The sequence below is a fragment of the Brachyhypopomus gauderio genome, chromosome 13, assembly GCF_052324685.1.
Source record: "Brachyhypopomus gauderio isolate BG-103 chromosome 13, BGAUD_0.2, whole genome shotgun sequence".
Taxonomy (NCBI): Eukaryota; Metazoa; Chordata; class Actinopteri; order Gymnotiformes; family Hypopomidae; genus Brachyhypopomus; species Brachyhypopomus gauderio.
The window spans coordinates 16,299,462-16,322,621 of NC_135223.1; the positions used below are offsets into that span (position 1 = coordinate 16,299,462).

The window sequence follows — 23,160 nt, forward strand, 5'->3', positions numbered from 1 at the left end:
CCACTGTAATTTTCGAACGCTTTCTGCAGACACTTTAATTTGTTTTTAAGTGCAGCGTCAGAATGACTGCTCGGTGACAAATCTTGGCCGGTGCTAGCATCTGAAAGGAACGCCGATTCAGATGATGACAAGGGCCCAGAAATTTTAAGCCGGCATTTGCAAAGTGCCACAAGAGAGATTTAGGCTGGCTGGTTAGGGAGAGATCTCTGTTCTTTGAAGTGTTATTACCTTCAAAATCCCCTGCAGTAAATCAGATTGGATTAATTGTGAATATAAATGAGTGTGCGTCTGAGTAAGGGGAGACAGGACACAGAAGCACCCCGTACACGCATCAGGGTCACACAAACGCTTCACAACACACGTGATGTCACATTGTTTATTTTTGACAGCCTAATGTTTATAGTTTTCTTCTGGTTTGAGTGCTTCATGCCACAAACAGTGTGTGATGACATAGCTTTACATGCCAGGGCAAATATACTGTACTGAATGTGATTACTTTCATAGTACAAAAACATAATGTCCTAATTGTGGAAATATTGACATTAAGCCTTGAAATACAAAGGTTGCCTTCCTCAATAATGAAGAGGAGGTTATAGTCCTCACAGCGGAGAGTCCTGGGGGGCTGTACAACTTACTGTTCGTTATCTGCAGCTCCCGAAGGGGAGTACTTATGCTGAATAGGTCAGCAGCATCAGCCCGTCAGGTGGATTAAGATGATGTAATCTGGACAGACAAGGAGAAATGCCAGGCAGCACATGGTGATGAGGTATAGGCCAGGTCTCCTGGTCGCGTTGCCATGGTGTCAGCATCGCGCGGCCTTCTGTCTGCTCCTGCAGGACCTTGTGCGGGTGAAGGGCACTTAGCACACACAAAAAGGCAGCATTGCATCATGGTTAAAAACACCTACAGGTTTATTGATGGTGGAAAACCGTGAAGCTCCTTTGAAAAGACAGTCAACAAGTACGAACAAGTTTATATTCAGAGCAGAGAGCCAGGAGATGAGCTAGCATGGGGGACCATTGCTAATGTGACTGTACTCTGCATTTTTGCCCGCAAAATCCCCTCGGGCTGTTGGAGAGCTCCTGTCTCCTTTTTTTCTATTTGTAAAAAGCCCCAATCTCTCTGACCTTCAGCGGCTAAATGCTTGAAGGAAAAGAAGGTAGAGAGAGGGCTTTACTTTCATTTATTTATGTTTAATGTGCAGGCTACAGGGGCCAGGTTTGGCTGGCCATTGCTGTTCTGTTTTAGACCACTTAATGCTGAGCTGGATCCATCAGAATCATGCAAGGGGGGCTCCATTAGAGATAAGACCGTATCCCCTGGCGCCGACCCCCTGACCCTGAGGGAGGTGAGAAGGAGGGGGGCCAGCCATCAGATGTGCCACCATTTACATTAAAACGCTCAGTAGCCCCTGGGACAGACCGGCGGAGAAAGCCGCGTCGCTCCGTAAAGGACGTGGGACACTCACCCACCTCCTAATCACATTTGTGGTCTCCATTTGCAAATGGTGTCACTGTAGCCCCTTTTACACCGCACAGTTTTTCACTGCCATGTAGTGTTTGTGGAGTACCTCATGCTCAAATACTATTCAAGGAGAATATCAAAGGAAAAGTCGTGTTGCTCTGCAAACGCTGGTTATTACTGTTCTTCTCGGTTACTGTATGTCGTGGTGTAGCAGGGCACCGCGGTGCTGCAAAGTGTTTTATAGAGTTCATAGAGTTTGATGTGAAAGAGCCAAAACATTTTCATTGTTGGATGTTTATTAGTACAGAAAGTGTATGAGCACTCACTGTTAGGGTTAGAAGCTGGACAAGAAGTTGAGTTGATGAATGCAGAGGCCATGCAGTTAAGCACCTTTGACTGGTGGTCAGTGTAGTTTGACGAGGCCTTGGTGATACGCCCAGTAATGAACATGCAACAGGCATTGACGGTAAGCTGCTAATCCCCCTTCCAACAGCGATGTGTGTTTTGTTTGCCTTCCATCAAGGTTATGTGTTTGGCCAGAGAAATCACACTGATCCCTTCCTCTGCTTCCCTGCTGTTGTGTAGCCAGCAAACCAACGAAAGGTCAACATGGCCAGAGTGTATTTGCGGACTGTGCAGACGGTTCTCAGCATTTGAGATGGGCAGTGCTGGTCTAGAGCAATCTCTCTCTCCCTCCCTCCCTCCCTCCATCTCTCTCCCTACCTCCCTTAGCCTGAGTGGAGTGACAGTGTCTAAAATCACACCTTGGCAAAGTTCTCAAAGATAAAGAGTAACATTGCATCAATCCCCGTGGCAACTGTATGTCATCACCAAAGCTGGTACATGCAGCCATACCAATTCCTTCAATTAACACTGAAAAGGTACAGGTGAGGGGCTGGTGTGTTTGAGCCGGCTGTGTGCACCGCCGTGCCCCTGCAAGCCTCTCCAGCCCAGGCTGACAGCATCACGGAGCCCCGGGGCCAAATGCACTTCCCAGAGACTGTTTCTGTTCTTCATCAGCATACTTGCTCTCATCGCCAGAGGTTGAGTGTGTTCCCCTGTGGAGTGACAACAAGTCTCAGGAGGGCACATTAGTGAGAGGATAGCAGTCATTGCGCCCGTGTGTGAGGCCACTGCTGCGGCCTTCTGGGTATCGGCTTTCTGCCCTGCGCTCTGAGCACTGATCCTGTCCAGGCATTTAATGACCATGTTTCGCTTTAAACGTGAGGCCGGAAATCACCAGACAGTATAATCCCTGTGTGAAAACAGAACAGGACTCCTGCATGGCACTAGCAAATGTTTATTATTATCATTATTTCTCTATTTCTACCAGTCATCAAGCAAAATTGGATGACTACAGCTGCAGATTTAATTGAAACCATTTGATTTTTTAAAAACAGCAAGACACATTAAAAACGGGATGCTTCATTTACCCAACAGATGACTTACAGCCACTAAAAAAATACATATTTCGTCTGTTTTGCCAAAAATCCCGTCGATACATTAAATTGTCTTTTGCCTAAATAAAGGAAACTGGCAAAGAAGCGTAAGGAGACCCTGAACAGCACACGGCAGGAGATGACTGTGATGGTGAACTCCATGGACAAGAGCTACACGGAGCAGGGCACCAACTGTGATGAAGCTATCTCTTTCATGGACACGCACAACCTCAACGGAAGAAGTGAGTAGCTCACTGACAGGACAACTCCTTTGCACTTGCATGCTAGTGTATAATTTGGAGATGCGGAGAGTAAGATTTTGCTGTGTAAAAGCAGGAGGTCAGAAGAGATGAAGTGAAGTCATTGGACTGGAGTGACTGAGCTGCTCTGGGGAAGCACTCTCTATCCGGCAGAGGTGGAGGAGTTGTGCCAGGGACTTTAATTGATTAAAGCCCTCTGACTTCTCTTCATTTAGACTGAAGCAAATGTCACTGCCTTTTAACATCTTATCTCACTGTACTTTCCACATAATTAAGATATCTCAGCTTGTTTGTCCAGGCACAGAGTAAATGTAATTCCTGTAGTAAGAAAGAACTAACATGTCAGTGACCACAGCGTTCAGTTCAGTAACAGTAAGTGTATGTATGGTTTTCTCCCATGGGCCCTGACTGCTTGGGCCTTGTTCCTCTCTCGATCGGAAGTTCTGAGCTCAGTTTTCTCTTACTATCAGTCGACATCCCAGCTGGGCCGGTCTCCCTGCGCTCCAGCCATCGTGAAGCTTGGACTCCCTGGGCCCTAGTGTTCCTCTGCTTCACCAGGAGCCAGAACCTTTCCCACAACCCCCCATGCTCATGCCGCCCCTGCGCTCTTCTGCCAACCCCGTTCTGGGCCAGCCGGTTTCAAGGACAACTTTAACCGTAGCTTGAAATTAACGTGGCATGCAGTAGAATGCTGCCCATCAGAGGCGGTGAGCAATCAGGCCCCTGAGTGCAGCGTGTGGGGTGTTTTTAGAGCCGAGGCCCCCCGTGGCCCCCCGGGCCCCGCCCTGCAGCCACACACACTCTCTCCCTCTATTAACTCTGACAGGAAAAAAGAAGCGGCAGCAGAAACAGCCACTTTTAGGATCGCCGACGTGGGTTAATATTGCAGGAAGTCAGCACCGTTGTTCCGCTCGGCCGGCGTGTCACCGGGCGAAGTGGACGGCGTAAGCGGATAAATAAGTGAACATGCACTCGTGGCGGCCGGGAGGAAAGCGCGGCGCGTGCCAAGGCGATTCATCCGTGACCTTATCCGGCTGTCGGCCTCCGTAGCCGTGATTGACGGGCCGGTCGCGGGCACACGGTGCCTCGTGGCAGCTGTCAGAGAGGCAGGCGCTATCTTCCCGCTCCCACGTCAGCCCGCCGCGTGTCCGCTTGGTGTGTTCGCGCCGCTAGCCGCGGCTTCCTTCCCGCCGTGAGCGTGTGGTAGCGTGTGGTAGCGTGCGGTAGCGTGCGGCTGAGACGCACGGCTGCTGAGGATGAGATGTTGCTTTTTCAGGGCTTTCTTTTATTCCAGCATCCTCGAGCGTGGACGATGTCGAGGGAAACGCGAACGGGATTCGAGATCTTCTCGCTTTGCTCATGTCACCCTGGTATTTTAAGGCGAGCTTAGGCAACCTTGGCGTGTATTAAAGTGACAGAGCCTGGGGAATTGTGGGTGCTTTAACCCTTAAAATAACACAAGGACAAGCACAGAGAGAGGCGGCCAGCCATGTCTCATATCTTAACATGTCAGTCACTTAAACGGGTTGTGGGATATTTGACAAATAATGTCAAATGTTTGCTTTTTGAGTAAATGTTCTTCTTGTTTTTTCTTTTTTTCCCCCTTTGGCTAAAAGCTGTCTCCTCACCATCGTCATTTACCATGAAGACTAACACACTCAGCACTTCTGTGCCCAACACATATTACCCAGGTAACCTCAACTCTGACCTCTGACCTCTTCCTTACTTTCAGGAAATGAAAATAGCACTCGTTGTTTTGTAACCGCTGACTGTACCGCATAAGGAATAGCGCGCAGTGCCTTCCATTGCTTGGGTTAATGGATGGCCTAAATCTGTGGAAATGTCTTATGTGTGTAACAGCCACGTTTTGCTTTGCACTTAGGGGTAAGCAGCTACCTAGCTGGAAGATCTATGTTTAGCTGTTAATGCTATCATATAAAGGAAAAATTCCTTTATGTTTATGTATTGTATTCATACAAAAGATCTACCGAATGCATTCGGTGTTAGATGCTGGTCAGTTGTTGCGTGGTAGGGCAGATGTGCATCATGTCAGCGGTGTTTGAAGCCAGTGTCGAGCTACACACAGTTATTCTCCTTTGAAATAATGCTAACAGCAATGCTATGTTCTGTATCTCCTAACGGCCTAAGCTTGCCTTCTTACTTCCCTCTTTTTCTCTTCTAACCTCCAAACCTCACACTGGTTTTGGGCAGACCCCTTTGTGCCAACTGCTATCTTAGGTGAGACACCCTTACACTCTCTCCTCAAGTACCTCCCTTTGTGACGGGACAGACTGCGTTTTCATCTTTGCGATAGCTTAGAGGTACATGACAGGACGATGACGCGAGGTAGACAGGAAGCGAGGGAAGAAAGAAAGAGATGTGTTTTTGGTTCCTGACGATGGCTTCCTCCCATCCATACCCTCCTGCTTTCCTCTTCTCCGTGAGGCGAGGACTTGTTGTTTCTGAGCTGAGGCTTCACCCCATCCCATCCGCATCCCGTCTCGTGCGTGTGATGTCACGTATGTCTATGACCTCTCATGTGCATGGACAGATAATGTGGACTGGATGAGGGGGGGTGACAGTGTGATGCAGTAAACAAGCAAACAAGTAAACAAAAACACCCAAAAGCCAAGCAGCAGCCCACAGTCATCCAGACATCTCTTAAAAGCCCAGGTAGTTCATTGCCCTGGAAAAGACAAGAGGGAATGAAAAAGTAATAGAGTAGGCATAGAATAGCATGGAAGTTTACTCCAATGATTGTGAATTGGCATTTTTATCATCCACTGAAACAAATCTTACTATATTGGAGCATTTACAAGAACAAGCATAAAGATATGCTAATTTTATGGTAAGTTAAACATATCTTGTTAGTCCGTTGTAAGTCACCACAATGTCATCGAGTTAAACATTTGACACTTATCTGCTATGTTAGAAGAGAACCTGAGTTGTTTACAGACATGCTTCTGATAGGGTAGTCATACACTTCACGTTCTATATATATTTATTTATTATTATTTTATTTGACTGATTTGGCCCCTTTTTCAAATGGTTTTTGTTTTATTCTAAAGCATCAAAATATAATTGTTGGAGCTGATTATTTATTAAAGTGTAGGCCAACCCAACACATTGGAGTGTGGCCAGAATTTCAGCACAAGCTGCTAAGCATATCTTGACAAGAGTCTGTACATGTCTAGGTGCTCTTGTTTCAACTATCTTGTTGCTTATACCCTGTTTCCTTTCTCTTCTCCTTTTTTTCTTCACATTTAACCTGTTATGTATCCTCTTAAAAAGTGCCAATTAATGGTAAGTTGCCAGTCTGCCCTGTGTTTTTGGGGGTGGAGATGTGTGTGGGCCATGCTGAGGGCTTTGCCTGACAGAGGGACCCTCTCCCCCCACACTGTGTCACCTCGCATGGGCTTGCGGAGCATCTCACCTCCTCCGTCCACCTGTGCAGCCATTAGCTAGCATGGCCGTCACCCATGGGCGTCCTGTTCATGCATATGTGGGCGATGTGAACCCCCCCACCCCACCCCACCACCCCCAAACACCTGCACTCGTTATTCTTTCTTTGTTTCCACACCTCCCGCCCTCGCCACTTTGTTGTGAAGGTGTCTCATCTGACATTGCCATCGTAGCCGCTAAGGTAACCCGCGTTATTCCATGCATCTTGGAGAACCACAGACGCTCGCCATTTCACCATGTGTGCAACCTCATTTTGCCATTGATCTAACTCTGGATAGCAAGTTTCTGTAGAGAACTGAGCTGCCAGGTAGCATATCGGAATAGGTGTCTAATCTAGCACAGCACTGTTAGAAATAACTAGTTAGGTAATCTGTATAGCTTGTGCACCTTTATGTTTCACTGTCAATCTATATCTCAGTATATGCATTTCGTATGATTAGCCTCACATATTATTACTGTGAGACCGATGCTCATAGCCTCATGTTTTTTCTCATACTGTAACTCTATCGTAAAAACCCAGTATTCATCCATTCCTCTGACGGTGTGCTGGAGTTTGACCTGCTTGTGGACCGCATAGAGATCCGGCTTGACCGTCTCCCTGGCCCATGTCCCCCCCCCCACCCCCTCCCCCGACTGCAGATGAGAACCACACGGTGACCAGTGACACCAGCAGCCTGGTGCAGTCGCACACGCACTCGTACAAGAAGAGGGAAGCAGTGGACGTCCCCTACCAGACGGGTCAGCTCCACCCAGCCATCCGCGTGGCCGACCTGCTGCAGCACATCACCCAGATGAAGTGCTCCGAGGGCTACGGCTTCAAGGAGGAGTACGAGGTGAGTGGGTGTCTGACCGTCACTGTCCACCAATCGGCCACCCAGTCTGGGTCAGCTTGCCCTGCCCTTCAAAGGTCAGCATTTTTCTCAGCTCCTTCTTTCCTTTTTCTTTCTGTCTTTTTCTTTCTTTCCACTCTAACTCCTTCCGTATTCTCTCTTCCCTCCTGTGTCCTGTTTAGTCTGTTCTTCATGCTAGCCATTTGTTGTGGCCTGTTTCGATTCCTCTCTCTCCTGTTTGGTTGTTGGTCATCTCTGCATGGTGCTGCGTATAAATGTCTTCTCCCCTCTTTCCTGTAATAGACTTTTCATGAGCTCTCAATATGCGGGGAGCACAGCTGTGTGTGGTGCCCCCGTGTGTGTGTCCCACCTCCACTCCACCGGTGCTCATGCCCCCGACCTCCTCCCCGTGCCACTCCTCTTAGCTCTTTAAGGCCTCACCACAGGCAACAGTTTAACTGCCTAGCAACCCCACACCATCCTGCTCGCGAGCGCTCGCCCCCTAACTCCGAGCGTCCTGAACACGCTGGCTGGAAGACACGCTGGGGGATTCAGCAGCTGAGGCTGTTTGTTAATGGCTAAGCCCACTGAGGGATGGCAGCCCAGAGAAGCACCGAGTCTGAGCACACAGCTCCCCTCGCTAAACAAACCACTCCTCTGCCACTCGTTTTCTGTCACCCCTTTTGTGTGTGTGTGAGTGTGTGTGTGTGTGTGTGTGTGTGTGTGTGTGTGTGTGTGTGTGTGTGTGTGTGTGTGTGTGTGTGTGTGCGTATATGTGTGCATAAGTGTGTGCGTGTGTGCGTATATGTGTGTGTGTGCATGCGTATATGTGTGCATAAGTGTGTGTGCGCACGTATGTGTGCATAAGTGTGTGTGCGTGCGTATATGTGTGCATAAGTGTGTATGTGTGTGCGTGTGTGCGTATATGTGTGCATAAGTGTGTGCGTGCGTATATGTGTGCATAAGTGTGTGCGTGCGTATGTGTGTATGCGTGTGCATGTGTGCACATTAGTACCACTTTCTGTGCATTTCTTCTTGCATCACCAGTGTCTGAAAAGAGCTGCTTTACCTGTAGTGGAGTCCTCATCAACCTCCATCTCATATTCTCCTGCTCCATCCACTGCTTCACCATTAAATAAGAACTCAATTAAATAAATATTTCTGCTTGAATAGCCTGGCTGAGCTCAGCCTGGGCTCATGGTTGGGGGCTACCCCTAAGGGCTCAATTCATTATGGATAAAGATTTTTAGGGCAGAGGTAGCTCTAGTGCTATAATATTGTAAGTTAAAAATACAGTCTGCAGAATCCTTGATGCTTCACCACTCCTTTTCCTCTCCTCCACCTGAAAGTGCTTGTTCTGTTTTCTTCTTTTATCTTTATCCACCTTGAATGCCCATTAAGATGGCGAAAGCAAACTCATTGTAGTGTGCTTTCCATTTACTGTCTTTACGTGTCTGAAATCAATGAACGTTAGTGTTGATGACGGACTTAAACAAAGCACTAAACTCTGAACTTATCTTTCCTCCTGATCCATGCTTCTTGATAATCCATACATTAACTATGGAAAAGCTAAATGAGGTAAGCAGACATTTTTGGATGTAATTGTAAGTTGTTCTAGTTTGTTTGCTAGTTGCATTATGACTTGTCTGAACCTTGCAGGACTGTCCCGTAGCTTGCAGGACTGTCCCGTAGCTTGTCATTCAGGCCCCACACTGCAGATGTCGAGGATTTGTAGCATTGCTACCTGATCGTGTTCACATACTGCAAAATCTTTAAGGGGCTACAAGCTTTACAATGTGAAGTTGTCTCAAAATCAATACTGATGAACATGTTTTAGGATATAATACTGCTTCTTGTTCCTTTCATTTCAAACTCAAATCTCATTCTGGACATATTACAAAAGTTCTGAAAGCTCACTGTCTGAAATAAACATTTGTAGACATAACACACTGGCGCCATCCAGAAATGATATCAGACTATGAGGAGGGGCTGTCTGCTCTTAAATATCCCTGTGATTGTATTTTAAAGACGTTACGACTTGAGTTGGTATCCTGAGCCTTGCGTTTGCTCCTTCACCCCTGAGTGTCTTGTGCCGTGCTCCGTGGAGCCCGTGGTACCCAGTAGACGCTCCTCCATGCTGAAGGAGCTCCTGCCTAACCCAGCCTCAGTGGCACGGCGGGGGATGGGCCAACTCTGTGGGAAATATTCTCTGTGCCACTAATGACTGTACCTACTGTCAGCTTTTGTGATGCACTTGGAAATAGATGTAGTGAAATTCTATAATGATTCTTTGTTTTTATTCGAGCTTGTTTTGACACCTGTCAAAAACACCAAAGGCTTCGTGTTTTCATGGGAACAGGTGCCTATCGTTTTGTTTGAAACAGCTGGTTGATTTTTAATAACCAGCCTAGCCCTAATCCACCAAGGCAGGGAGACAAACCGGGCTCAGGACAACAGGGGTGCAGTCACACCTTGACAAGGGACCGAGCTGCATTATCTATTGAAAAGTTGCTGAGAGGCATGACAGTGATGGAATCTCTGATTACTGCCTGTGTATTCTCTTTGATTTGGCCCTTTGACACGGCTCTCTGCTTTTTCCAGGAGTCTGGCTTTTTAAAATGCACACAAAGGCGTGAATGTTTGGGCTCGTTATTTTAGCCCACCAATCAGGTTTAAGCTTATTGCCTGAGATTTTGAGGTCTAGCCAATAGCATTCTGGGGCCTAGAGGGACAGCTGCAGCCTGGAGCAAGCTCTCAGCCATTTTACTTTTCATTCTGCTACCATCTGCTGCAAGGCTGAACTGGAGTTTAATGATTTTGTGCTGTAGTTTGATGCTTAAACCCATTATCCCTACATTTATGTTGAATGTTTACACTCATATTTAGGATGATGGTGTTTGTTTGACATAAGAAACACTGCTGCCATAAAAAAAAAACATATAAATAAAAAAATTCCAGGCCTGTGTCAGTATTTGTTTGACACAATTTGTACTTTGTACACTCCTGCAGTCTGCAGATGTTCTTTAAGGCATTTGCTTATAACTGTTGTGAATATATGAATATCTTGGGAGTTTCTTTTTCCCAGCTGACATAGCACACTCAGACGTTTGACACGCGTCTGAACCAGTTTGCCTGCATACTCATTATTCTCCCCTGCTGTGGTCACAGTGTTGGACTCTGCATCTCATTACCGCCTGCCAAACGTCACTCAAACCTCCCCCAAACCACACCCCACCCGTCCCGCCCCCAACACCCTCACACACACCCCGCCCCCCGGCCCCGCTCCTGCCCCCGACACCACCCCGCCCCGCCCCCCGTCCACGGGCTCTGAGATGCCTCAGCTTGCTGTCACTTAGACGACATGAAAGGACAGCTGTCTCCAAAGACACGAGGCCACGGTGAATAACAAGCCCGGCTCCGCCTTTGAAAATCTAAACTGAGTCTGTGTGGAAACGGAGAGAGAGAGAGGGATGAAGAAAGAGGGAGAGAGAGAGAGGTGGAGAGAGAGCAACAGAGAGAGAGATAGAGAGGGATGGAGGGAGGAAGAGAGAGGGGAGAGAGAGCACAACAGAGAGAGAGAGAGAGAGAGAGAGAGAGAGAGAATGTAGTGACACCCAGAGAAGCTGAGTCTTCCCAGTGTTGTCAATACGTATTAAACCACCTTTAATGTCTCTGCCACAATTCTGGATGCGTCGGAAGGAAAAGCAATCTGCATTAAATATGTCTGCCCTTCAAAGTCTCCCCTCGCTGCAGCAGTAGTGAGGCGCCTGCCGCCACCCTATCACAAGGCCCTGCGTGGTCAGCGGAAAGGTCATGTGATAAGCCTCATCCTTTAAATCCAGGCGGAACGTGCACGCGTATCCGAGGGCGGCCACCCAGAGACGGGGCTGTTTGCATATTAAGAGCTCATTCCTAAAACATGCATGTGCAAGTGTGGGTGAAATGCTTCAGCCTGTTAAACAATGACACATGCAGCTCAGGTACATGCTTTATAAAACCACGTGTAGAGATTCAGTGCATTTACTGTTTGGGAAGCCATAAGCAGATTTTCATTGTGAACATTTTACATTATTTGAGTGGAACTATAAGTCAGCTCCAAACAAGTCTAGCAGTGACAAGGTTCAAAATCACATTCACCAGAGAAGACGTTGGGGCCGTGTGCCCGGGGTGGCGTGCAGGTGGCACCCTGGCACCTCCCGCTCCTCACCAGCAGGGGGCTCCAGCGGGCCCACGCACTGCTCTCTGTGCCCGGGTCGTTAAGCACACCGGGGCTGATCAGGGCACTTTGTTCTTCAAACGAACGCCATGCCATCATCGCATTCACAGCCAAAGGATGCTCAACTTCCCTAACAGAAAGATCGGCAGTCGCTCGCAATCACCAGCAATCACATGAATTGTCTGTGGATGGTGAGGTATGGGAGCCGCGCGGCCGGCTGGGGATAATAATGCATCATTATGCTCTATTTATACCTCACAGCCCCACTCCATGTAGCGAGAAGCAGGCAGCTGGCAGCAGAGAAGCAGAGAAGCTACTCTGAACAGACAAGTCTGTGAGCCTGAACTCTGCACCACCTCCTACCCCCACCCGGCCCCCCCACCCCCACCCGGCCCCCCCACCCACACCCGGCCCACCCCACCCTGAACAAGCTCTAGCTGCCGTTGAAGTTTATCTTCATAATTAGCTTTAATTGTGCAGCCAAGCAACTCTGAATGGCTAGATTCCCCACACGCCATTAATATTTCATCACGCGCTTCTGTTTCTGGGGAAAGTGTCGGGTTTTGATCCCATCACTGGCAGTTTTTCTTACACCCCCCCTCCCCCCCTCCAAGTCTTTAATTTCCACCAGTCGGGCCCCTTAGTGCAGTCGGAGAGGTAGACTACGCACTCGTTTTGCTCCACGGCGGAGACCCACGAATGCCAAGGCACGACCAATCTAATAGCCCTCTCTTCCGCCTGTTCCCAGGGTCCCCTGCTCCTGGGCCTTGATGTCAAATAATGATGTGAATCTAGTTAGTTTAACTCTCTTCCTCTCAACCGCTCACCCTTGAAGTCTGACTTGGTCATCATTTAAACTGATAACCTTTGACCCCTTTTCCTTTTCTTCCTGTCCTTGATCCTCAATGCTCTGTGTCTCTGTCTCATTTTCCCTCTGCAGAGTTTCTTCGAAGGGCAGGCAGCACCGTGGGACTCGGCGAAGAAAGATGAGAACAGGATGAAGAACCGTTACGGAAACATCATCGCGTGTATGTATAGATGGTGATTGTAATTCTCTCCCGCTGTCAGTGCGTTTGTGTGTGGGACGCAACACTCAGTGGGCTCTTTGCCACGAGAGTGCTGCATGCGTAATTACACTTTTGATTAGATCCCTCTTGTTTTGAAAATGTTGCCTTAAAGTGGAGATCCTCACTCAAACTGACACTTGTGTATGCCCATGCATACACATGCTATCACAATGTCAATGGCAATTATGAAAATAAGCCTCCATATAAAAGTGGAATAATTTCCGTGACATTGCCTGGGATAAGGCCCTGGGTGCAGCACCACCCCCTCCACGCCCTCCACCCCCTTCTGTTCCCAGAGCTCCACCGTGACTGCACCCCCCCCCCACCTAGCCTTCCCCCTCGTCCGCTCCTTCCCCAAGAGGAAGCGGGCAGCTCGGCGTGGCTACAAACACTTCCTGTTCCAGGCTAATGGGCTAGTAGCCAATGGGAGGCTGGCGCTGGCCCTGTGGGGCCCAGGCCGTGTTAGACATCCCTGGCCAGGACTCTCCCACTGGAGCCCAGCCACTATAATTACACTGTGTAAATCCTTCACATCAGCTTAGCGTCTGTGGGATGAAACGGGAAGGAAACAGCTCTGCGAGGACCGCTTTCAGTTTGTCCTGTTGGCTACTTCCAGAGGGACAGGAGATTATTTCACTACGCTTGGTGACAAACTATTACTATATTCTATAACGGAGGAGTACCATTAGGGAAGCTTTCAAATGGTTGCATAGTTACATGCTAGGAGAACAATTTCTTATAGTGAAAATCAGATCGACATCATTTTAATATATAATGAATTCTCTGCCATATTTATGAACACACATACAGGGACCTTCCACTTGAAGGTCTGATGATAATGTGAACACTTCCCCCTACTCACTGATGTTATGATGATTAGGGATGCACCGAAATGAAAATTCTTAGCCGAAACCGAAAACCGAAAATGAGGAAACCAAGGCCGAAAGCCGAAAACCGAAACACCGAAATACATTATGCCAATTATTAGTAACATTGGATTTATGGCTAACCTCACTAAAATCAAGGCATTGCTATTCAAAGAATAAATCAACTACAAAATTTGATTTGAAAATATTTATTTAGCACTGACATTACAGTAATGCATATTATAAAATAAAATTAGTGGTGGGCCGTTAACGGCGATACCGCTGACAACGGCCGACCACTAATTAAATTTAACTCGCTTCCAGACCGTTTTTATCTGAGAGGATAAATATATGTATTTTATACGAGTTAAATTTAATTATAACTGACTGGCCTGAAAGATAAATATAAATTCTCTCATAAAAACGTGACGTGAGTTGCAACAATATTAAACAGCTCAGGTAAACACACTTCTGAGAAATGTCGTCTGCTCGGCAAAACATAACGGGGCTCAATGTGCTCTATTAGCCTACGATATCCCACATCCTCTACGACAGAGAACGGCTGATCGTCTAAGGCAACGAGTTCCATAATTTTTGGTGTAATGTCCTTTGCCTTGGCGCCATCACTGGAAAACTTTTTTGCTAGCTTTATCCAAATAAGCGCGTGCAGGTGGCGATTTTTGCTTGCGTCATCACAGCACATTGTTTCGGCCGTGTTGTTTCGGTGATGAAAGTATTTCGGTGGCCGAATTTTCGGTGCATCCCTAATGATGATTGTTTCACCTGCTGCTCCTCACTCACTGTGTCTCTCGCCTCCCAGATGACCATTCCAGGGTCCGACTGCAGGCTCTGGAGGGGGAGCAAAGCTCAGATTACATTAATGCTAATTATATTGATGTAAGTATGGACCCTGTCCAGAGTTCAGAGTGTATGATCACTGTTCTATGTGTTTTTGTTTGTGTGTGTGTGTGTGTGTGTGTGTGTGTGTGTGTGTGTGTGTGTGTGTGTGTGTGTGTGTGAGAGAGAGAGAGAGAGACAGAGAGAGAGAGAGAGAGAGAGAGAGAGAGTCTTGTTTTCTCCATATAGTATATATTGTTCTTAATTCTAGACATAAACAGATAATACTGTTAGGGGTATAGACTCCAGAATAAACAGATAATACTGATAGAGGTATAGTCTCCAGAATAAACAGATAATACTGTTAGGGGTATAGTCTCCAGAATAAACAGATAATACTGTTAAGGGCATATAGTCTCCAGAATAAACAGATGTCTCTAACATCGTATAGCACACTACATTGGCCTGGTTGTTTTCCATTTGGCCTTGTTAGAAAATAATTTCACTAAGAGCACAAAGTGGTTACACTTCAAAGGAAGTTCTGAATGTCATATTCTCTGTAGAAATAAAGGCCGCGTGCTACAGCACTCCTGGTTGCTATAGGATGCACCCCGCATCCAGGGTGATGGGGCGAGCGGGGTGACCTGTGGTGACTGCGGGTGTTTGCTGTACAGCGTTTCAATCAGACCGTCTGAATCAGACCGTCTGAGTCAGGTGGAGAGAGCTCCCTGTCTCTTAGCAGAAGCCACAGTTCGGCCGAGACGGCGAGCGTCTCGTGGGGAGATTAGTGGAAGCGTGCCTGGCAGTCAGACGGCTATATTACCCAGCGTGCGTTAAAGAGAGCGATAAGTGAGCGTGTTTTAATCAGACGTCCCTGCTCTTCTGCACATCTCCTTAACCTGATGTGTTCGTGCACCTCCCCTTTGTGCAGTCATTCCAGCCACTTTAACGATGTGCCATTTAGTTTAGCCCATAGCACAGAGCACTAATAACATCCTGTATTGTAGACTGACACAGGATCAGAGCAATAGGTGTTAAACTGTTGTCCTGACGTTTCATGGATTCTATGTTAGGCAGGACATTAATCTGGTAGCGTGCAGGGATTTGAATCTGGCCGTTTTAGGACTCATTATATGAATAAGAGAGGATTGATGGACAGGCCATTGAGGTTGACCACTCTCTTAAATTGTTGAATATTGATTCATTTCTTATTGTTGAAGGATTTTTTAAATGAATTTGATAATTTAAGGGGAAATTGTCCTGTACAATAACCAGTTCTGCTCCAAGCTCCATCTGTGGTTTCGTGGTTTCTCCACATGTCCCCAGCAGCCGTTCCTCTGTTACACATGCATCGCTTCGGAACCACGTAAACACATCCAAACATGACCAAAACACAGGCTGCGCGTGAATACGTTTCACAAAAGGGACTCGCAAACATAAAGAAGTCGTTAAAGAAGTGGGGCACGCAGCGGTGTGGGCAGGGGGAGGGGCTCCAGCACCTTTACTCCGCCCCCGGACCTTAATTACAGGCGGCCCTGTAGGTGCGTGAAACATGGGGAAGATTAGAGGGCGGAGTGAGATGGGGGAGGTTGAGTGTGTGTGGGAGGGCCAGCTCCACCTCCTCAAAGTGCTGCTTCTGCACTCTGAGCCCAGGCTGGGCACACCAGGCGCCTGACAAATGGAATGAGAGGATTAGCCTAATCCCACAGAGATTGGGTTTATTCCATAATATAATTCCAAAATCTGCAATGAAGATATTACAGTAGTAGGGAAGAAGGGATGGCTAAAGTGATGGTGTGTCTGTGTGTGCTGTGCATGTCAGTGTAAATAATTTGAACAGAGAATTGTGTATTTACTGGTTTATTTCCAAAGAAAAGAATCAAATTGATATGCTTTTATCAGCAAAACAAAAAAAACCCCAAAACAAACAAATGCTAGCACAAGTGGGCGTTTCGCGTTTTGATTGAACAAGTTTCATGAACATACGTTGTTTGAATGAACACGTCAGGGTAGGAGTGTGTTCAGCAGAGTCACTCTTTCTTCTCTCACAATGTCTCCCTAACATTTTATTTACATGCTAATTGCTACCAGAATCATTTGACACATTTCTCTCTGTTCATTACAGGGCTACCATCGACCAAATCACTATATAGCTACACAAGGTAAGAAGGCACATGAGTTCCTTTGTCTCCTCTTGGTTTTGTTTTCTTAACAAGCCTGAAGTATAAAATGCATAGTGTGTTTTTAGATGTGTCTGTATCAGAGTTGTCTGTAGTATATCTATGCAAATATATGCATAAAAACACACAGGCACGCATAATCCACTCTCAATCTCTTTGGGCTTGTGGAGGTGTTGGAGTGGGGTGGGTGTTGAAGGACGTATGTAATAAGTAAGTGGATTAGCCTGCTACATACTAGTGCTCTCTCATTCTCGGCTAATCTGCTGGCCAGTGTGGCCTGCACCCCCACAATCCCCCTGGAGGGAGCATGTGATTGATAGTTAATTGTTGTGAGGTTCTTGGAAGAGGTGTTCATCCTATGTGCGGGGTGGTTTGTGCAGGAGTCGGTGGTGTTACTCCGAAAGCAATCAGTTCCCCTAATAGACTCACAAGCTGGTATCGTGGTGCAGGGAGTTGCTTAATTACCTGCTTATTGGAGCGTTGCCTGGCCCATCCGAGGAGGGGGGGGGGCTCCGTGCCTAAACGGCCTCCCGTGCTCCCTCTCTCCTGTCCCTCCCTCCCTCCCTCTGGCTCGTGAGACGAGGAGGTGTCTGTGCCCATTTTCACAGCAGTTCCAGGTGAAGACAAATGGCGTGCGTCTTTGGAATTTTCAACTTAGGCGTTGCACATTTTCTAAGTAGTGAAAGTGGCCTGTAGATTGGGGCGCATTACATAGCCAGTTTCACACCCTCACACCAGTCTCAGGGTTGTTTGGAAATGCCAACAATAATTGAAAGGTGTGATGTGGACTAGGCAGAGCTCCGTTCAAGGCCACTAAACCCCCTATACTTCCCTTCTCTTTGTTTTCAATTAGAGGGCAACTTTCAAAGGGAAGACTTTTTTTTCACATGGAGAGGAAAAAACACCAAGCTCAGAAGTTGCTGAGATCAAAGACTGGCTTGCTCCGGGCTTATTTGGAGCTTGTCAGCGTGTCTCTCTCTTGTCCAAGTCTAGAACCAATCCAAACAGGCTTGGTTTTGGCTAGCGGTTTCCCCAGTTTTGTCATTCCACTGTAAAGGTTGCAACCTCCCTTTGCAGCCAGAGGTGGTCAAGCTCTATTAGACCTGGACTAATCTACAATCAGTTTGTTCAGTGTCAGAAACAGAGTATTCAGCATATGATATCGCAGTAGTGTCACAACAGCCTGTCCTGTTTGTATGAGCATGCACACGCATGCGAGTGAGACACATGCTGCTCACACGGCACGAATTCAGCTGCATCATCTGAGCCAATCAGACCAGCACAAGCAGAGAGGATTCTTGTGACATACACAACAATCCAGGCCCATGCCGTAAAACCCCTGTATGGTGGGGCATTCCCATGGGTTCTCGTCGGAAGGGTCACAGCGGGACGATGAAAGGCACTCCGCCCCCGGTGAGAGAGCATCCGTCTGATTGGCCGTCCAGGAGTGGGAGTGGGAGATCTCTCCCTAGCAGAGAGCTGCTTTAGCACACTAAGACTCATGCTCATGTGTTCAGTCCTATGGGCCACCTGAAGCTGTGGATGTGTGTGTTTGTGTTGTTTGTATAAGTATGCATGTGTGGGGGTGTGGGTGTGTGTACATAGGTGAATCCAAATGTTTTCACACCATTGCTTTAAAGACAAAAGGACAAAGGAAGTTATTTAATGTGTTCAGTGCTTAATGAAAGTACAAATGTCCCTTACATCATCGAAAGTAAGAAATATGGTTTAAAAAATAAACATCCAGCCTTTGCCTTTAAAACCTTCTCCAGGCACATTTGTGTCTTCACAGGTGGCATTTTGGTCCATTTTTCCTGCCACATTTCCTCCAGATTTACGGACTATTTTCCAGATCTTCAGTTATATTCTAGTCTGGATCCATATGACTACAGCAAGAACTGACCTTCTGTTTAATCCATGACTCCACTGACTTTGCTTTATTCTGTGGATCTTTGCCTGGATTGCAGGAACCATCCACCGTAAAATTTTTTTGCTTTTTGGCGCACAGTAGGAGTCTTGCTCTGAAATCTGATGGTGTTGTCTGCCATTCATTCTCCCTTCCACTGTGTGCAAAGCTGCAGTCCCTGGTGCAGACATTCCCCCCTAAAACCTCAGAAATCTCCCACCATGTTTCATTGGGACTGGTGTTCTTCTCACACGCACATTGTTTTTTTTGCCACACATAGCTGCGAGAATTGTGACCAAGCCAATCAAATTTGCTCTCATCAAACAATGTAATACTGTTCCAACATTCATCTGGTTTGGTTTTATGCTCTTTAGCATACTGCAAGAATTTGTCCAGCGTCTGAAAGCAAACAAAGACCTCTTGCCTCTCTCACCAAGCAGTTCAGACTGTTCCTCACTGTGGAAATGTGGACTTATGTTCTCTGGGCCACTAAGGCTCATGCTGTTTGGTTTGGATTCTTGCTTAGCCCTCAAACATTTTCCTGGCCGTTCTTTTTATTTTTCTTCGTCATCCACTTCTTGGTAGTTTTCATTTGTCTGTTGCTACTGGTATCCCAAAACACTTTGATATCTTCCAGTTATATAAGATGTTAGTTTTGAAGTCTTCTGACAGCTGTTCTCCTCATCCCATTTTCATTAATCCTGAAGCCTGATTCCTGATTAATCTCAGTAGACTGCTGAGATTTACCCCTGACCTCTGATCTACCTGCACACCTAAACCTCCCATCAAGCATCTAGTGCAGCCGTTGATATTTAAAGCTCAGACTCCTGCTATTACATATTGGGAGTAAATATTTTGAATGATTGCTAAAGAGGATGCAAACTTTTGATCTTTCTGTTGTCACGTCTCGTCCTCCTGTCACGCATGTCAGTACGGCCATCCGCTCCAACTCCCATAATCCACCTGTCAACTTCATCACATCTCATTCCCCTGTTTATTGATTTCAACTGTTTCCCATTTACCCTTGTTTACTTGTGTGTGTATATGAGCCTTCCCTTTTGTGTGTGGCTTTATGAAGTCTCAACTGAGTTGCGTGCGTGCGTGTGTGCGTAAGTACATGTGTACATGTATGTATGTTTCTGAGCTGTGTGCATGTACTTACATGTGTCTGCTTGCTTTTCATCTCGCCCAAATCTTGCTCATCTGCTGTTTGCCCTCCTGTTGCCAACTTTAGGCTGTTTGTGCTTTTGTATCAGCATTGTGCTCTGTTGTTTATTAGGCAGGTTTGCTCCTGCCTGCTACCCTGTTTGTGACTCTGCTCCTGCCCCCAGCCTCATGGCTGTTCAAGTTAGAAAGTGACTTGATAGATACAGCTGTTCCAATATGGCTGGAAAAAGGTTTTCATTGGAAAAATGCCTCATGTGGCAGTCATGGTCTGGTGGTAAGGAACTGGTCTTGTGACCGGAGGGTCGTGGGTTCGAGTCCCAGACCTGAGGCCATGACTGAGGTGCCCTTGAGCAAGGCACCTAACCCCAACTGCTCCCCGGGCGCCGGGCTAGGGCTGCCCACCACTCTGGGCACGTGTGATCCACAGCCCCCTAGTAATCACTAGTGTTCTAACTGCACAGAAGGGTAAAAAGCGGAGGACATATTTCGATTGTGGTGAAAAATCACAATTGACAAATATGGCACATTTAACTTTTTTTCATGTTAACATGTTTCATGTTAATTTTAAGTGAGTGCATCTTAGCTGTCGTGGTGTGTTCTGTTTCTGTGTCCAGGACTGCTGTATGCTGTCATCAGTTTCAGCATCACTGAAATTAAATGATAAAAAAGAGTAAATAAAGATATATTCTGCAAACAGGCAGTGAATTTGAGAACAAATATGGAACAGGAGTGTGTGTAATGAACGTCAGATAGCTGAATTAGGAGAAGGATTTTGTGCAAAACATCTAATGTAAAGCCAAAGTCAAAAGCAAAGTCTGTGTCGAGGACTTTTGCTGGCGTCTGGCAATGTTTGTCAATGGGGAAGTTTTGTGTGTGGATGAATATATCAAATCTCCTTCCCCTCACTTTTTTCTGTTAGATGCAATTTATTTTAGCTTGGAGGTAATGTATTCAACATTGGAGAGTGCACACAGATTTGCATGAGCTAATTAGCTAGTCAAAAGTCATTTTGGAATTTTCCTGTTGATTAAAAACAAAGCTAATTAGAATTAATAAAATGTGTGATTTTGATTCCCTGCTCTGTGCCCTTACAGCTGGATGCTGGCCTGTGTGTTGGCCTTATTAAGGTGTATTAGAGCTTAGTGGAGCTTTAAATACTCAAACCTGTCAACACCCACAAACCCATAGGCACACTGACACACCCTGTCAGCTGAACGCCTGTCTACTCTAAGACCTTGCTGAATGTCATCTTGTCCATGTTTAAAATTCTGGACGTCATCTGCAGTTGTAGTTGTTTTCAGTAGCTCAAAGCTCTTTAATCCATCTCTCTTTCTTTTTTCCCTCCTTCTATCTATCTATCTCTCTCTCTCTTTCACTCTTTCTCTCACTCACTCTCTCTTTCGCTCTGTTTATCTTTCAGGGCCCATGCAAGAGACAGTCTATGACTTCTGGAGGATGGTGTGGCAAGAGAACACGGCAACTATCGTCATGGTGACTAACCTGGTGGAAGTTGGAAGGGTAATTGAATGCGTTTGAATTAGTGGACCGCAGTGTTTCAGATCGTCGGCTCGTATGTTTCGTCATTGTATGGATAGGCCAAAATAAATAAATAAATGGCTCCCATGTCAGAGTTTCTCATATAGTGATCTGTTTTGGGCTTTATTATGGCATCATGTAGCCATATTTATCAACCAAAGAAAAGCCATGAAAAGTAATCACTATGAGGTCCATGGTTCCTCCGATGCCCAAACGCTGCTCAGTGGTTCAAAGCTGAGCATATTTCAAAGTAGATGTGTGTGCCGGCCTTCACTGGGTGCACATCTGCTCCCCTGCTTCTATTGTTCTGAGTACCGGGCCTAATCTCCCGGTGGACTGTTGCATTCTGCATCAGGTCTCACTGAGGAGCCATCCATCTCTGCAGCAGCCAATCAGCTCCCTCCCTCTTCATAATTGCCACCATCTGCTGTGCTTCGAGGCTGATGAACTCTGGGAATTGGGCTCGGCCCTCTCCGCATCTTCCATATTCACACCAAGCTGCTCCTCAGCTGCCCAGGCCCTTTCTTCTCCGCTAGGAGCACAACCTGACGAGAACAGCAGCACCGCTGCTCAAACCCCCCCCCCCCCCCTTCCGCAAGCACCTCTCTGCTCTGCGCCTTCTCTCCTCAAACACGTGCTCCTTCATAGATCTCCACAGTGTCAGGCAGTTTGGGTCTCTAATTTTTGTTGATGTAGTTAAGCTATCAGGTCCACATAGGGGATTAGGATTTAGTGCTTATTTGAGAGGATCTGTGTGCTCATTGTGTGGCCCAGTGCTCAAATCCCATTTTGCCTGCTAATTAAAGCAGACATTAATGCTGACTCAGCAGTCACCTGCACCCGCTGGAGCAGAAAACATTTCTGTTAGTGGCAAATAGCTGAACCCTAGCTAGCGCCTGCTGATGTTTATCAGTGAGTGTGGCTTGTCAAACTTTTCTCTAGACTGCATTTCCCAACAGACGCTGAAACATCCCTGTCCTATGAGTTCTTCAACGATCAGTATACATACCGAATTGGTTCCTGAGTGATGCAGATTAAATCAAAGCATTCCGAAGTGTCAGCACTGATATGCTCATTCCCTTTTGGAAGGGATTATCCCAGATTAGACAGTTTGCCTCAGAATCTCCGTAGCCTCGGTTTATACATCATGCTTTAATCTAAGGACAGTGGTCTATCTAAGGACGTTTTTGCTTCTTTTGGTCTGGCATATCTGAAAGTTCATAAAGACGCTGGAGTCTCCTGCAGAGGCTCAAGTGGAGGAACACCATTGTGTTTGTGGACGCTTGTGGCAAGAAGAGGCCAAATCCCTCCAGCTCCCAGTGGAAATCTCTGGCTCCAAACTAATGGGATTTCTAAAGCCCCATCTCAATATCTGACAAGAACAAAAGGGCTCTCTGCTGGATCAGGGTGGAATAACACTTGACTCATTAATAAGTTATTAATGTGTGAATGCAATAATACTGCTGAAATCAGAGTGATTTCTCCTCTTCGCGACATGTTGATGGTTAAATTAAGCTTTGATAAGAAGCCATGGAGACCTTTTCTAACATATTAAACATTCTACTCAGTATGAAAAGTGATATGGCAGAGACGTTTTGTGGTTTTACTATAGGAATTTGCTGGAATGTTTTTTGCTTGTTTGTTTCAGTGTTTATTTAGCATAGGTGACATTTCACCACAATCTTCTTTTCAACATGAAATCTAGCTGTGTTCTACCATACTTAATAAATACTGTTTTATTGAGTCAATGAGAACTTCAGGATCTGCTATATTATCCACATTATATAGTATTGCACAGAAGTGTCTGTAGAAATGTTCTGCATAGAGATGCCTAAATCAAGCAGCGTCTAACACAAAACACAAGTATAAATCATTCCACAGTTAATGTTTTTTTTTTTTTATCATTTAGAAGATCTAAAGTGATCATCTC

General features: G+C 46.4%; 1 protein-coding gene across 5 annotated transcripts in view; it reads left to right on the forward strand.

Moving 5' to 3' along the window:
• Positions 1–23,160, forward strand: part of LOC143474015 (receptor-type tyrosine-protein phosphatase mu) — a 134,600-nt gene that overhangs the window by 98,747 nt on the left and 12,693 nt on the right. For 3 of the 5 annotated variants that reach the window (XM_076971262.1, XM_076971263.1, XM_076971266.1), the window contains 8 exons: positions 2,994–3,145; positions 4,780–4,854; positions 5,375–5,401; positions 7,265–7,458; positions 12,612–12,699; positions 14,425–14,501; positions 16,567–16,603; positions 21,115–21,212. In XM_076971262.1, coding sequence (XP_076827377.1) covers positions 2,994–3,145; positions 4,780–4,854; positions 5,375–5,401; positions 7,265–7,458; positions 12,612–12,699; positions 14,425–14,501; positions 16,567–16,603; positions 21,115–21,212 — 748 coding nt within the window. The remainder of the gene's footprint in view (positions 1–2,993; positions 3,146–4,779; positions 4,855–5,374; positions 5,402–7,264; positions 7,459–12,611; positions 12,700–14,424; positions 14,502–16,566; positions 16,604–21,114; positions 21,213–23,160) is intronic. The other 2 variants (XM_076971265.1, XM_076971267.1) reach the window with 1 other exon arrangement.